Source organism: Macrotis lagotis, chromosome 1 (assembly GCF_037893015.1).
Source record: "Macrotis lagotis isolate mMagLag1 chromosome 1, bilby.v1.9.chrom.fasta, whole genome shotgun sequence".
NCBI classification, from domain to species: domain Eukaryota; kingdom Metazoa; phylum Chordata; class Mammalia; order Peramelemorphia; family Peramelidae; genus Macrotis; species Macrotis lagotis.
Window position 1 is genome coordinate 717610317 of NC_133658.1, and position 16410 is coordinate 717626726.

At 34.4% G+C, this 16410-nt stretch overlaps 1 protein-coding gene across 2 annotated transcripts in view; it reads left to right on the plus strand.

The window, feature by feature from the left end:
* The window catches only part of STAM2 (signal transducing adaptor molecule 2), a 46805-nt gene that overhangs the window by 13600 nt on the left and 16795 nt on the right, over positions 1 to 16410 (plus strand). For both annotated transcript variants that reach the window (XM_074215973.1, XM_074215972.1), the window contains exons 2-8: positions 4611 to 4695; positions 9625 to 9700; positions 9864 to 9962; positions 11008 to 11154; positions 12267 to 12336; positions 13140 to 13329; positions 14870 to 14964. In XM_074215973.1, the coding sequence (XP_074072074.1) occupies positions 4611 to 4695; positions 9625 to 9700; positions 9864 to 9962; positions 11008 to 11154; positions 12267 to 12336; positions 13140 to 13329; positions 14870 to 14964 (762 nt within the window). The remainder of the gene's footprint in view (positions 1 to 4610; positions 4696 to 9624; positions 9701 to 9863; positions 9963 to 11007; positions 11155 to 12266; positions 12337 to 13139; positions 13330 to 14869; positions 14965 to 16410) is intronic.

Below are 16410 nucleotides of genomic sequence, written 5' to 3' on the forward strand. Positions count from 1 at the left end.
TCCCAAAAAACCAACCCCTAGGAATATTATAGCCCAAGTTCCAGAACTCCCAAGTCAAAGAGAAAATATTACAAGCAGCCAGAAGGACACAGTTCAAATATCATGGAGCTGCAGTCAGGATCACACAGGACTTAGCAGCAACTACATTAAAAGCTTGTAGGGCTTGGAATATAATATACCGGAAGGCAAAAGAGCTTAGAGTGCAGCCAAGAATGAACTACCCAGCAAGGCTGAATGTCCTCTTCCAGGGAAAAAAATGGACTTTCAATGAACCGGGGAATTTCAAATGTTCCTTTTGGAATGGCCAGAGCTGAACAGAAGGTTTGATCTTCAAATACAGGACTCAGGTGAAGCATAGAGATTGGAGAAGGGGAAAATATGAGGGACTTAATGATGATGAACTACATGTGTTCCTGCATAGGTAGAAGGAGCTTTTATAGTTGAAGCACAGGAGAAAGCTTAATTTGAAGATAAAATATGGTGTAAAAATGGAGTGAGGGAATCTTCACTCTCAGAGGTATCTAGGAGAGGAAACAGTATATATACTCAATGTGGTATAGGCATCTGGAGTAAGAAGGAGAGGGGAGGGCAGGGGGAAGGGGGGAATGTGAGTGATGGAGAGGAGAGGATGGACCATGGGGAGAGAGTGGTCAGATATAACACATTTTCTTTTTTTTACTTCTTGCAAGGGGCTCGGATTGGATGGCCTGTCCAGGATCATAGGGCCAGGTGGATGCTGGGCCTAAGGGGTGGTATGGGGGCTCGGGGCCTCTTGGCTTCAGGACCAGGGATCTGTCTGCTGCGGCACTCAGCTACCCTACAGCAGAGTCAGAATGAAAGGAGAGAGAAAATACAGTACATGGTAGTGGAGAAGTATGAATGGAGGGAGTTGCGATCAGCAGTGGCAACGGTGGAAAAATATGGAAGTAACTTTTGTGATGGACTTATCATAAAGAATGTGATCCACCCGTGACAGAGTTGTTGGTGTTGGAACAAAGACTGAAGCACATTTTTTGTTATTATTTGGGGGAGGGTGCAGGGCAAGTGGGGCTGGGTTGGCCTGCCTGGGGCCACATAGCAGGGTGATCTTTGCGTGTCTGGCCAGATTTGGACCTGGGTGCTCCTGGCTCAAGGGCCAATGCTCTGTCGGCCACCCAGCCACCCCTTTTATTACTATTTTATTTTATTTTGGGTCTTTTTTTTCTTTTTCTTTTTTTTATTGGTTTTTGCAGGGCAGAGGGGTTCGGGAGGCTTACATGTCACATGGCTGGGTGATTGTTGGGTGTATGGGGCCGGATATGGGCTCGCGTGCTCCTGGCTCCAGGGCTGGTGCTCTGTCCATTGTGCCACCTGGCCATACCTACAATTATTACTATTATTTTTTTATTTTAATTTTTTTCTCTCCCCTTTATCACTCAAGCGAGCCTATATTTTTTGGGGGAGGGGGTATTTTGTATACTCTTACACTAGAATATTTTATTAATGTATAAAAAACATTATTTGTACAAAATGAGAGTAAATAAACATTAAATATTATAAAAAGACATACTCAATGAAAACTATATGACTTAATTTTTAAAAAAATTACTAAATGTAAATACATTTATGTGTATCTGTATAAAGATAAGCATATGTGTATATTAAAGTAGCTTTTAAGGTCTGTGGTTTCATTGGTGTGGGTACTTCCTTCACTATCATAGATTTCAACATCTTAGTAGGTTCTTTTTCCTGTGGCCAGTCTTCCTCTGTTGACAAGTTAAATTTTCATAGTTTAACTAGGCTAGCCTTCAGATAATCTTATATGCTCTTGATAGTAGTTCATATTCAAAGCCTTTCCAGCTTAGTAGGATCTTCCAGAACTTGTGTTTCCTCTGTGCCTCAGTGAGGTGTCAGTGTAGAAGTTCAATGGAAGTGGAAAATGATTCTTTATTAGTGAAAAGACTTATTCTATTCATTTACATAAAATAACTTAGATCCAGTTTGTTGATCAGTAAAGTCAAAACATCTATGAAGTGCTTATTGTGTGCCAGACTAGACACTTATCTAATGGTCACAAAAGGTTAGGACTTGAAGACACTTGTGAAATCATTTGGTTCAACTCCCAATTCTTCTGATAGGAAACTGATAACCAGAGAAGTGGAATGATTTTTGTCTACATCCTTACAGTTAGGAAGGGTTAACCTGCACCCCAGTCTTAGATTCCTAGTCTGTTTTGTATACTTTTCAGTAAACTACAGATTAATTATTTGTGTTTGTGTAGCCACTTACAAAGTAATTGAATAAACTGGGTGATTACTCTCAAGTACTCTAAACTTTAACTCTTATAATATTTATGTGACTAATGAGTACCAGTGGTGTTTTTTTTTTGGTTTGTTTTTTGTTAAACAGAGGTAGTCTTCATTTTAGACCAGTGACTGAGTAACATAAATTCTAAATGAGTAATATAATTCTTAATTAGTAGACTGTCACACAGTCTTAAAAGATACATCAAACTTTTCCATTAACAAATCAAGAATCAGATAGGGCAGCTAGGTGGTGTAGTGGATAAAACACTGACCTTGGAGTTAAGATAGGAGTTCAATCCATCATCAGACACTTGGCATTTACTAATTGTGTGACTTGGACAAGTCACTTAATCCTGGATGTGGATTTCCTCACATCCAGGGTCATCTCCAGTCTTCCTGATTCATATCTGGCCACTGGACCCAGAAGGCTCTGGAGGAAAAAGTGAAACTGGTGACTTAGCACAGCCCCCCTCACTTAAATCCAAAATCCAATTCATGAGCTTGTCATGGCATTACCTCCCTGATGCCAGTCTTCTTTGAGAAGGAAGAACAGACATAATCAATTAAATCAGATAACTATGCCAAAACATTAGTGGCATCATATTAAAAATTTGAGAACAGTGACATTTATAGTACTTTAGGTGCTTTTAGGGAGATGGGTATTTTGATTTGTTTTTGTTTTTAGTTAGGCTTGTCATAAAGAAAGAAATTTCATTTGGAATCATGTTGGAGCAACTCTAGACTTCATTATGAGTTATATAACTTAGCTATCTCAAAAGCTATAAAATTAATTTTGAAATAGTCAAAGGATGTAGAAAATACCTAACAAGGTCAGTCTGTTCTCAGAATTGTTTTTTCTTTATAGTTGATAAGACTATATTTTTTACCAGTGTTTTAATAGATGGACTCCGGTTCTTATTAAATCTTTATTTTAAAGTGTAATGGATTCTGGAGAGAGCTTTTTTGTGCCTCATGGATATTGACAGTGTTACTTTATAATGTTTTAATTTTAAAAAGTTTCTCACTGCTTGTTCACAGCTCTCTATATTCAATGATAAAAAAAAAAAGGTGGTAATGAAATGTTATGATTTACACCTACCAAACTCTTGGAAATTCAAAGTTTAGATCCCTAGGAAGTCTCTCTTAATACCATTTCCCTCTGCATGTGAGACCAGATGATGGGAGATACATGTGGTGCATTGCCCTATCACCAGGCAGTATGACATGCTATAAAAATCTCCTGATTTTAAAATATTCCCAAGTGGGCAGTCAGTTGTTCAGGTCATCAAAAAAGTGAGGTTTCCTTTTGGCAGGCCATTATAAAGTCTTCATATTTAGTATTGATTTGGGGGGGGGGGTTGAGTACCTGTTATTCAGGTGTTTAAAGAGTGGCAAACGATTATGCCAGATATATTATACGAACCAATGTTCTTCAATTTTTTCCCCCAAAATTGAACAATGAGCAACATTTGCTGCAATATAATATCCATTTACCTGTACAGACCCTCTGGCCTGATCTTGATTAAATTAATGATGTTATTCAATACACACAACACACATTACTTAACTAGCAGCTTCAGAGATATAATTCCATGACATTGTCAGAAGATCAACCTTTAAACAAAATCAAGTATATTTGTAGAAATCTTAAAACTTTTCAAAGATAGTATTTAAATCAGATTAACAAATTTAGTTGGCTCATGTTTCATGTTCACTAGAGTTGTCTTGTTTTAGTGATGGATAGCTATAAATTGTTACTTGTTTTTTATAAATAAAAACTATTTGCCTTTTTCCTCATCTCCCTCTACCATATTTTATAATTATCCACATTTTGTTTTATTTCAAAAATATACAGTACATTTTCTGATGTTAGGGTGATACAAAAGATTAGTGTTACTGATATTTTTGTATACTTTAACACTAGGAAAAAAGTAGTGTTTTTTTTCTGACATTGAAATTGTGTAAAAACTGTATAATGGTAATAGTGTGTATACTTTCAAATTTCAGAACAGTGATTATTTTCTAAGGCTTCTCCCCTTCACCCAAACACAAATGTGTTTGGTAGGAAGTATTTGATAGGATTGTGCATAATGTGTCATTTTATAGTTTCACTTTATTTAAAGTAACAATTCTAATTCTTTATCTGTCTATACTTCTAACAAATGTTTTGAAATTTAAAATTAAAATGAATAGAAATTAGTCAATATTATGGAATTTCTACATACTGTTTTATCTTTAAAAGAGATGAAATAGACCTTTTCTTAAATTTTTGCTTCTTTATATATACTTTGGTATTCTATACATATTTTTTCTCTTTTCTTGTAGAAAAGGCTACAAATGAATATAACACCAGTGAAGATTGGGGACTTATTATGGATATATGTGACAAAGTTGGAAGTACTCCTAATGGGTAAGATGATTGGTCATAGTTGGGTAATGTCTGAATTCTTTCCCTCTGATATGTAGTAAAAGGAAAAGTAGATTTTACTGAGATCTGAGGAATAAGGGAGAAATGAAAGTAAAGTGCTTACAGGATGAGATACAATATTTGAAGCTTAGAGCAAGTGAGAAAGAGCTGAGCCTGCAGGTTTATTCCTTCAGCTCCATTTTTGAAGGGTTGAAGAAACTTGCAGACAATTGAAAACTGACCTTAGGAATTCATTATCTAAATTTGGAACAATATTTTGAAAATGTTAGAACACATTATTTGGGGAAGGCATTCCCAATGGTTTTCTACTAGGTTAATTGGATGATAGTTGGTAAATATTAGATATGATGTTGGTGACAAGTCATTGACTGATCATGCTTACTACTTGGATGAAGTTTTTGTTATACATGATTTTCCATCTCAAAATCAACTGTTCTGGGGGAGGGGGGTGCAACCACCAGATAATGTTTTCATCTTAGATTCCTTTTATTTCTCTGTTTTGACTAGATCTCTGCATCTACCCACAAGTGTTCTACTTCCTTGGTCAAAAACTGACAGTTCTGTCTGATTAAAGCTTCCTGTCATTCTACCTCTTCCTATGCCTCAGTTCTCCTTTTTTTTTTCTTTCAGTTTTAGAAAGAAATTGATAAGGTAATCTGATTGAGAGAGAGCTGGCAGGGGCTATGGCTCCCTCCAGGAATCTTTGTGGAATTCATTATGGAAAGTTCAGACAAGGACCTAAGGGCATTTGCTTGGTAGGTGGTAGGTAGTCTCCAGAAGGGCAGTTTGAGATCTATATCAATAGGTAGGTCAATCTCTTTGAAGAACCCAAAACACAAGCTTTGTGTGAACTCAAAACAAGACCTGAAACAACTCAAAACAAGCACCTTACTCATTTCCTAGGAGCATCTTTGAGGTCAGCCTGATCTTTGCAGACAGCATTTGAGATAGTTTTCTAGCCACTTGATTAATACTACTATTATTAAAGAATATTTTCTTCACAATCCTTTCTTTGGGGCTTAAATACCAACATTCTTATACTAGTGATGATATAACTACAGAAGTAAAAAAGCTGTATTATGATTTCTTTTTTTTAATTTAAATTTATTTTTAATAAAGATATTATTTGAGTTATACATTTTTCCCCAATCTTGCTTCCCCCCCCCCCCCCCCCCAGAGAGCACTCTGTCAGTCTTTACTTTGTTTCCATGTTGTACCTTGATCCAAATTGGGTGTGATGAGAGAGAAATCATATCCTTAAAGAGAAGAGAAGTCTAAGAGGGTAACAATATCAGACAATAAGCTATCTTTTTTTTTCCCTAAATTAAAGGGAATAGTCCTTGCACTTTGTTCAAACTCCACAGCTCCTTATCTGGAAACAGATGGTATTCTCCTTTGCAGACAGCCCAAAATTGTTCCCAATTGTTGCCCTGATGGAATGAGCAAGTCCTTCAAGGTTGAACATCACTCCCATGTTGTTGTTAGGGTGTATGGTGTTTTTCTGGTTCTGCTCATCTCACTCAGCATCAGTTCATGCAAATCCCTCCAGGTTTCCCTGAAATCCCGTCCCTCCTGGTTTCTAATAGAACAATAGTGTTCCATGACATACATATACCACAGTTTGCTAAGCCATTCCCCAATTGAAGGACATTTACTGGATTTCCAATTCTTTGCCACCACAAACAGGGCTGCTATAAATATTTTTGTACAAGTAATGTTTTTACCCTTTTTCCTCATCTCTTCAGGGTATAGACCCAGTAGTGGTATTGCTGGGTCAAAGGGTATGCACATTTTAGTTGCCCTTTGGGCATAGTTCCAAATAGCTCTCCAGAAGGGTTGGATGAGTTCACAGCTCCACCAACAGTGTAATAGTGTCCCAGATTTCCCACATCCCTTCCAACAATGATCATTATCCTTCCTGGTCATACTGGCCATGTATTATGATTTCAAAGGAAGTTCATTAAAATAACCTGAATCACTTGCATCTTCCTCACTGTGCATCTTTTCTAAAACCTGCTGGAATTCCTTTAAGGAGGCACAGTGACTGAACTAGTGATGGACTTCTCTGAAATCTTATAGTCAGCACAGTCAGTTTGAGTCTCAGGGACTGGTCAACTTAAACTTGGAAACAAACACATTATGACCTTAAGTGGCTTCAGTCTGCAAAAGTTGTTAAGCAGAGTCATAATTACATTGTCCTCAGAAGGGAGATATACATATCCCCAAAGTAACCAAGAAAAATAGGGTCAGGGATATCTTCCCTTATACAGTTAGCTAGAAGAATAACGAAATCATTTTGGGGAACTCACACTTTTTTTGGTTTCTACCTAGGAACATTTATTTAAGAGTTAACATTTTCCAGAAATTGGAGTTTTGGTCCAGTGAGAGCTCTCCTTATTCTTTATTTTCATCATGATCTCTAATCCCTCTGCTCCTTAATACTTTCTCAGGTTGTTACCCCTGCTCTCATTTCACTTTCACCTTTCCTTCTCAGTCTCCAGATATTCTACTTAAAACTGTTGAATGTAGCTGGAGGTAGTTGCATAACTTTTCTGACTGAGTTTACCATATTTTAATTTTACTTAACTGGACTCTCCCTGCAGCAAAGCAGTCCTTTTATTCATAACTAGTTAATTCCTAGTCTCACTCCTCACAGTAACTTTTCTTAATTTTTTTCTTTGTCCTCAAGCATCTTATTCTCCTTCTTCCCTATTCTGTCAGTAGGAAAATGAGAAAATTGAGGCCATTCCCACTGAATTTCATCCTATTATAATTAATCTTAAAATCTCTTGATATTTATCCCTCACACGCTCCTCTAGTTTCTGATGAGGAAATGACTGTTCCACTTCATCACGAACCATTAATCTCATCTCAGTAATGTCATCTCTAGCAGATTGTCCCCTCATTCATCCTCCAGTCCTATCTCTTCTCAATCAGCTGGTTTCTTCCCTTTATTCATCTCCTTCATCATGAGAAAAAAACTTCATTTGATCATGCTATCCCCTCTAATTGAATGTTGTTCTATACCTCTCTTTCTCAGCCATTCTCCATGAAAAACTATTTGTACTCATTGCCTCTCCTCTTGTTCTTCAGCTTTCTGCTGTTTAGTTTCTGATTTTGTACTCAACTAAAACTGCTTTTGCCAAAATTACTAGTGATCTCAACATTTCCATATCTGATAGCCTTTTCTTAGGCTTCATCCTACTTGACTTCTCTACTGCATGTAACACTGTTAGTTATCTATCTCTTCCTTGTTCTACTCTTTTTGAGTTTTTGTTTTGGCATTGTTTATTCCTTTTTAATTTTATTTGTTGCCTCATGGTTCATGTTATACCTCCTAAGTTTGGGTGTCCAAACCTCTGTCTTGGATTCTTTACCTTTTTTTTGTTGTTGTTGTTTTTGATAAAATCATCAACTTTTGTGAGTTTGATATATCACCCCAATATAAGTGACTTTACATCTATATATTCAGAGTCTCAGTCTCTTTCCTGAGTTGTAGTCCCATGGAACCAATTAACTAACATATTGGACATTTCAAACCATATATTCTGGTGACTTCACAGTGCATCATGTTTACTTCATTTCTCTTGGGGTTTCTCTATCATTTTGATGGGGGGGATTATATTTACTTTCACAACAAGATTACTGTAGTATTGTGAAAAGAAATCATTAAAACAAATGCATCATGTTCAGAACAGCTCATCTTTTTGTCCCAACCCTCCTGCTCTTCTAAACATTTCTTTTTCTAGTAAGGAAATTATAGTCCTTCTATTCCCCCACCCCACCAGTTTTGAAATCTTCATGTTTGTTACCTTCAGTTTCTCACTCTTAACCCACACATCCAATCAGTTGCTAAATCTTGCTCTCAGATCTGATCTTTTCTTTTCTCATAATCATCAACGTATGTCAGGTGCTTATCAGCTCTTGCCTAGAATATTGTAATGGTCTACACTAATCCAGTCTCCATATGGCAGCCAAAGTGATTTTTCCTTTAATCAGACCATGTGATTACTACTCCATAAATTGTTTGCCTTTTAGAATCCTTTGTAATCTGACCCCAACGATCCAACCTCCTTATGTATTACTCCCTTTTTAGTGCTTTGTAGTTTAACTGAACTGTCATTCTCCTTGTTCCTCTCATGTAGCACTTTATCTCCTGTCCTTGAAAAACCTTCAGGGTGCTGTTTCTTAACTCCTGTTTCATAGAATTCTTATCCTTCATGTAGCAGTTGAAAACTACTTTTTACCAAAGAATTTCCCTATTCCTCCAGTTTCTAGCACAGTTGATAGCGTGCTGGGCCTGGGGTCAAGTATACTTGAATTCTAATCTGTCCTTAGCCAGTTACGGGTTGTATGATCCCTGGTAAATCAACTTAACCTTTGCCTCAGTTTCCTCATCTCTGAAGTGCTTTGCACAGTGCTTGGCATTTAATTCAAAATGTGTGTGTGTGTGTGTGTGTGTGTGTGTGTGTGTGTGTGTATGCTATTGTTTTTATCATATGTACATACTGTTTCCCAGTGGATTGTAAACTTCTTGAGAGAAGTGAGTACCTGGTGCATTATAGGGACCTAATAAATGCTAGTTGATTAATTTTTTGTCTGGTTCTTTCAGAGATGATTATTCTCTAACTTTAAGATGGGTATCCTGGGTTATACTTAAAATTAGTATTTTATTAATAGCCAAATTCTTTTCATTATTACTGACATAAGAAAGAGATTAAAGAATTAATATACAAGATGCTTCATTTATAAGAGAGTAATACCTAAAATGTATTCTAAAAGCTTGCTCTGTATTCATAATTCTCTTTGGACTGATTAGATCTTGGGGAAAGATTTGCACATGTGTGATTTTTAGTACTTGGACAGAAAAACCGAGTTTACTTAATTATTTTTTTCTACATTTTTTTCTAGAGCTAAAGATTGTCTGAAAGCCATAATGAAAAGGGTAAATCACAAAGTTCCTCATGTTGCTTTGCAAGCACTGACTGTAAGTTGAAACTAGCTCATTATTTAATTTGAATATTAAAATACCAAATATTAATTTGAATAATAAAATAATTAGATTGTTTGAATATTAAAATAAATATTTACATTTTAGAAATTAAAATTCAATTTTAACTTATATTTTTAATATTATATTTTTTTAATAGCTTCTTGGAGCCTGTGTGTCAAATTGTGGAAAGATATTTCATTTAGAAATATGTTCTCGTGATTTTGCAACTGAAGTACGTGGGGTGATAAAAAATAAGGTAATTTTTGAACAAACAAGGCTTTAAGATTCTGTAGTAAAATCAACCCCTTCCCCCCAAAAAATCCTTTAACTCTCATAACTTATACCCACCCATTTGTACATGCATTTATTGAGGTAATTTTCATGTGCCTTGAAGATATCCTTTAATATTTTAGGCATCATCATCTATTATTTTCCTGAGAAATTTAATGTCAAAGACTTTGTCTCACAATTGAATTCCATCATTGAGTAAAGAAAACAATTTGTTTTAATAGTTCAGTGTAGCACACGTTAATTAAGCACCTGCTTTGTGCAAGACACTGGGCCAAACATACAGGTTACAAAGTCAAAAAATTTCATAGTCCCTGCTCTGAAGAAACTTACAGTATGATTTGAGGATGAAGCAGATGCAACATTTACATGAATGAATATGATAGAAGGTGATGAAATGAAAGGAGTACCTAGACACAGAACTGCTTTCAACTAGTGGTATTAGGAAAGGTTTTGAAGATAGAATTGATGAGGGAATATGTACCAGACATGAAGAATGGCACCTGCACTGATGTGGCAGCCTAGAAGTATCACTTAGAGAAGTGTTATTTTAATCCTATTTCTCTTAATCTACCTAATGGTGCAGAGAAATTGTTTCGTGATCATTTTTGGCAAACACCAAAAGTTTTCACTCAGGTTAATGTAATGCAGTCTAGTACCATATATCCTAAGTATTTTTCTTGGGAATATGACAATAAAGTGTAATTACTAAGAGAGTTACCATAAAAAATATTATTTCTTAGAATGAAACTTCAAATCCCCTTAATAGCTCTTCTTTTCAGTTGTCTGAAACTTTTTTTTGATGTCTAGCAAAAAGATATATCTCAGTTAGCTGAGAAAGCCTATGGACTATAGACATTCTCTCATTTAATATAAAGGAAAGTTTCATATTAAAATGGTTTTATATATATATATTATATATGCTATGTACACACATAATTCATCATCATCTATAATTCATGTACACATATAAATGAATTTCCCTTCTTCTCTGTTCTCCAAATGCATAAAAGGCTCATCCAAAGGTATGTGAAAAGCTGAAATCTCTAATGGTGGAGTGGTCAGAAGAATTCCAGAAAGATCCACAATTTAGCTTGATATCTGCTACTATTAAAACCATGAAAGAAGAAGGAATTACTTTTCCTTCAGCAGGATTACAGGTAAATCTTTACTATAATGATTTGTAGAATCTGTCTAATGTAAAAGCATAAAAATATTTTATAGAAACGGGCAAGTTTTTTTTTTTAAAGCACTCCCCCAACTAATATTAATGCCTACTATGTACCAAGTGCTGTATGAGTTACAAAGAATGAGATAGCCCTACCTTCATGGAGTTTATAGGCTATTTAGGAAATTGAGTATAGTAACATGAAAAAGATAGCTAATAATATAAATCAAGATATAGTAAATAATGATTTAGTGCCACTGATAATATTTGAGTTCAGGAAAATGAGAACAATTCAAACTGAAAGCCCAGGGAAATTTTGCAGAGGATTTTATTTAGTGAAAAAATGGTGTGAATATTGGCATATTAGGTGTGACAGGTTAGCAATAGGCACTGGTGGAGGGCAGTGAATACAGTTGCACACTGAACTTGGTCAGAACTAAAGAAAAGAGAAGTAAGGGCAGTAATGAACTAGGAGAACATGAAGGGTAAAGGAACTTGATTGTTAGTGAACAGCAACAGGCATAGAAGGAATGAGGTTAGAGGGAGAGATGAAAGTTCAGTTGTTTAATAGGGGAATTCTCAGAATTATGAGTGATGGTGAGATACCTAAGCTTTGGTTATCCTTGTGAGTAGCTAAGGTATGAAGTATATATCTGTAGGTCTTGGAATTTAAAGGTTGGTGAACTGGAGACCTGGTCAATTAGGTGGTACAATGGATACAGCACCAGATCTAGAGTCAAGATCTAAGTTAAATCTGGCCTCAGCCAGTTACTAACTTTGTGTCTCTGGGCAAGTCATATTTAACCCAACTAGTTTTAGTTTCCTCATCTGTCATTGGAGAAGGAAATGACAAACCACTCTAGTATCTTTGCCAAGAAAACTCAAAAGGGGTCACAAAGGTCTGACACAACTAAAAAATGACTAAACGACTACAATGGAATTATTGTTTCAGAATTATATTGAAAAATTATTTAGTCATTGTCAAGAACTTCATTTGAAATGAAAAAATGATTATGAATGGCAAACTTGAAAAAATATGCAAGTATTTTATGGATCCTTAATTTTCATTTTAAAATTGTTTATTTTGTCCTTGGCCTTTAACAGACACTTTCAAATGCTGCCAAGAATGGAACATCATCTAACAAAAGCAAAGAAGATGAAGATATAGCTAAAGGTAAATTAATAAGAATGTGTGATTCTTTATTAAAATTTTAGTATTTACCAATTTTAAATTCCCTGTTCAGGTGTTTTTTCTTTCAAAGGCAGTATGAATAACAGCTGGGTTTAAATCCTACCTCAGACACCTGATAACTGTGTGACTCTGGGCAAAGTGACCTAACCTCTGGGCCTCAGTTTTCTTACCTGTAATAAAACAGGGTTGGACTTAGTCTCTTCTAGGTCCCCCTTCAGGTCTAAAAATATGTATAATGGTAGTTATAATAAAGTTGCACATAGAGCTAAAAATGCAAAAAGATCCCTGAAGTTGGGGAAAGAAATGATTTGGTTAAAAAAATTAACCTCATTGTATTTGACAGCAATATTGGATTTCATTATTTGTCAAAGTTCCCTCAGATGACTTACTTTTTGCCTCTTTATATTCCAGTATACATTTTATGTCAGTATCTCACATATCTGTTAAAAGTGGGTAACAATCTTCAGCTGCATGAGCAGTTCATAGATTTGTACTGTATAGAAAATTATCCATATTCATGTAATCTCTTATATTTTTAAAGATGTGGATCTTGTTAAACACAAAGCCAGTAATCATAAAAAAAAAAAATTATTTCTAAGGGAATTTTCTTGCAATTCCTCTGTCTGAAAGTTAGCTTCATTCATTGTTAGTTAGATGTAACATCATACCATTATATTTGTTAAATATTGAAAGGTGTATGAAACTACTAGTTTTTATTGATAGACTTCTCTTCTGGGTTAGTTCATTACTAAAAGTTGTTTCTTATTTTAAATTTTCCAAACTAGCTATTGAATTATCTTTGCAAGAGCAGAAGCAACAGCACACAGAAACGAAATCCTTATATCCATCTGCAGAAATTCAGTTGAATAATCATAAGGTTTCCAAAAAAGTCAGAGCCTTGTATGATTTTGAAGCAGTTGAGGACAATGAGCTTACCTTTAAAAGTGGTGAAATTATTATTGTTTTGGATGACAGGTATGTTTTAAATATTTTTATTTTTGTATTCTTTGGAAGTTTTTGTAAGGCAGGAAACTTAGGTTTTCAGTTCTCTGGATTTTCTTTTACCTTTTAGCAAGCTGCAGACTGTCTTTCAGTTTCTTTCCATAAAGAAATACAGGAATAAATGTTTGAGTTTCTCTTTTAAAAACATTTTTGGTTGTTGGATGAATTAGCATGATGTGAATATGAAGTATCATTTGTGGTCACTTAAGTACAAAGATATTTACTGGACCAACTAAGTCTATATTGGGAATTATGCATCCACAATTACTTCACAAAAAAACTTCAGAAAAAAAGAGTTTAGAGAAATTGATACTGGAACAAATTCCATTGCTTTTGAAAATTAATTTTAGTCGGAACATGATTTTTTTATCATAGTAAATTGTGAAAAAAAAGTAATATTTTAAATAATTGTTGCAAATGAACTAGTTTGAAAGGGGGATAGCCTGATATATATTTTAATGGCTAGTTATAAAAATTATATACAATGGATTGACAACCTGTTATATGGAAGATTTTATGTTGGACACTGTCAGACATAATTATTAAATAATTCTTACCTTCAAGGAATTTCATATAGGAGGAGATAACATTTGGAGCCAGATCTAGATTCTACTAATTAACTATCACTGTGACCTTGTGCAAAGCTCTTTGTCTTGCCTTTTCTGGACCTAAAATTCCCAATATGTCAAACGAGGGCACTATATTCAGTGACCTATAACTTTGCTTCTTCCCCAAAATAAATGGTCCTGTGAATAATCACTTAGACCGCCTTCAGAGTAAGAGTAAACAATGGTAATTACTGTAAGAGAAATATAAAGTGATGTTGAGGTTCTGAGATCTGCACAATAATATTTGCTTGGGGGGGGATTAGAAAAAACTTGTGAAAGAAGTAGTTCTTGTTCTACTTTTAAAGATGGGTTTAATTTTGACAGAATAAGTTCTTTAGAGACAGGGAACAGGGTGTAGGCTAATTTGACTAAAGGGGGAGATTTCTATAAGTGAGATACATTGAGAGACAAGATTGGAAGGTGGGGTGAGGCTAGGAGTAAGGTTCTAAATACAAAGTAAGGAATTTGGATTTGATTTGTTGGTAGTTTTGAGCTGGGGAATAAATTTATCTAAAGTTGTTCTTGAATGTAAAATTTATTTCCTTCAGAACTCATTAATTTTTCAGTCATCTGTTTTGTTTTCTTACCTAGCATATGGGGTCATACACAATCAATACTGTATTTTAAAAATCAATAATTATTGAATGACATAGTCCATCACCACATACTTGAGGAAGTTGCAACTGAATCTTAAAAATTGAATAATTTCTTATACAGTTTATACCTGACCATTCTGAATTACCTCTCTTTAAAAATACTGCTTAACTCAGGTTAATTTCAAATACTAATTAAACCATTAAGAATTATTCTTATGTCTATATTGTTTCTATTTCACTTTAATATTTCTGTGCATAAATTTGGGCAAAGCACTAATAATATTCTTTATTTTTACTTTTTATCTTCAGTGATGCCAATTGGTGGAAAGGAGAAAATCATAGGGGAGTTGGACTTTTTCCATCGAATTTTGTGTCACCTAATTTAAACACAGAATCTGAGATAGGTAAGTTTAAATGTTAAAGAAAATTAAACTTGATTTTTCATTTATATTGTAATTGTATACTATAGTTTTGATTATAAAATAAATTAGTATTGATTTCTTTTAAATCTTACATTTCAGACATTAAATTTTGATCCAGTTTTTATCCAGGAATTGCTACCAACCTAACTCAGTTTTATTAACATGTTCCCATGCCAGTGATTTCTTTAAAATAATTATAAGTAAAATTTAGTTTGAGAATTGGGGTTTTTATCCCCAATGAGATCTTCCATTTATTTATATTAGTCTTGGAAATACCTAATTACCTGGGGGGAAATTATAATTTATTTTAGAAAATAGAAAAAATTTTTTGATTATTTCTTACTTCTCTTTGGTTTTGTTGGGAACATAGGGAATTTGTACCGAATGGGGCAATATTGTCAATGAAAATAAAACCCTGTTTTAATGTATGTGATTTTAATTTCTATTTCATTTTCTTCAAACTATAATGAAAGACATTCCTTCCTCCCCTTTCTCCCCCAGTAACACCTGCCAGACATTCTACAAATGCAAGCCAGTTGTTATAAGGGTATCCAAATAAGAGAATAAGCTCTATTTAAAAAACAACTCAGAGTGCTTCCTGCTGATTGTCAATAATGGCCAGCACTTTTAAGTAATATTGAGTCAGCACTTTAAGTAATACTGTAATAAGCAATAAGTGATAAGGGCAGCACTTAAGTAATACTGAGTCAGGAGCTAATACCAGAAATCTCTACTTTCCTTTAAGGAAAAAAGAAGTGGTTACTACTCTGAGCACTTTATTCTTCCTCTCTTTGCCTCTTTCTTGCTCCCATTCTGACTTCTCTAATAAAAATAGGGAGGGAAAAGCAGCTCATCAAAACTTGCAACTTAGATAATAGACTTCTTTTGAAGCCACTCTTCCCTGAAAAGAAGATAAAAGAAAGCCAGTACTGTATTCTGAAAGGTAAAACTATCTGGTACCTATGGATGCAATAGATAAAATTACATAGACCTCTAAGTTCCTCTCTATGAAGTATATCCTGTTACAGCGAACTCACAGAAGACTACCCTAGTATTTTTTAAGTTGTATTAGAATTTTAAGATATTAATTTTTAAAAGTATGTATGTTAGGAATTGAAAAACTATACAGAGTTTTATTATAAAAGTACTTATATTAGGATTTAATTGTATAGTGAAGTACATTATATAATAAGACTAATGCATATGTATTTACCTAGCCATCTAGACAAATAGATAGATGGATGTAAAACTTAGTAATGGTTTTTTTTTACCTTTCTTAGAAGTGAATAGATATAAACACTAAATAAATAGATTAAATATTATTTAAGCAACTTATTTTTTGTGACCTAGATAATCTGTATGAATTTATTTAAATTTTGTCTAGCCTCACTTCATATAATAAATAGTTGTGGATTTTAAGAAAAGTCT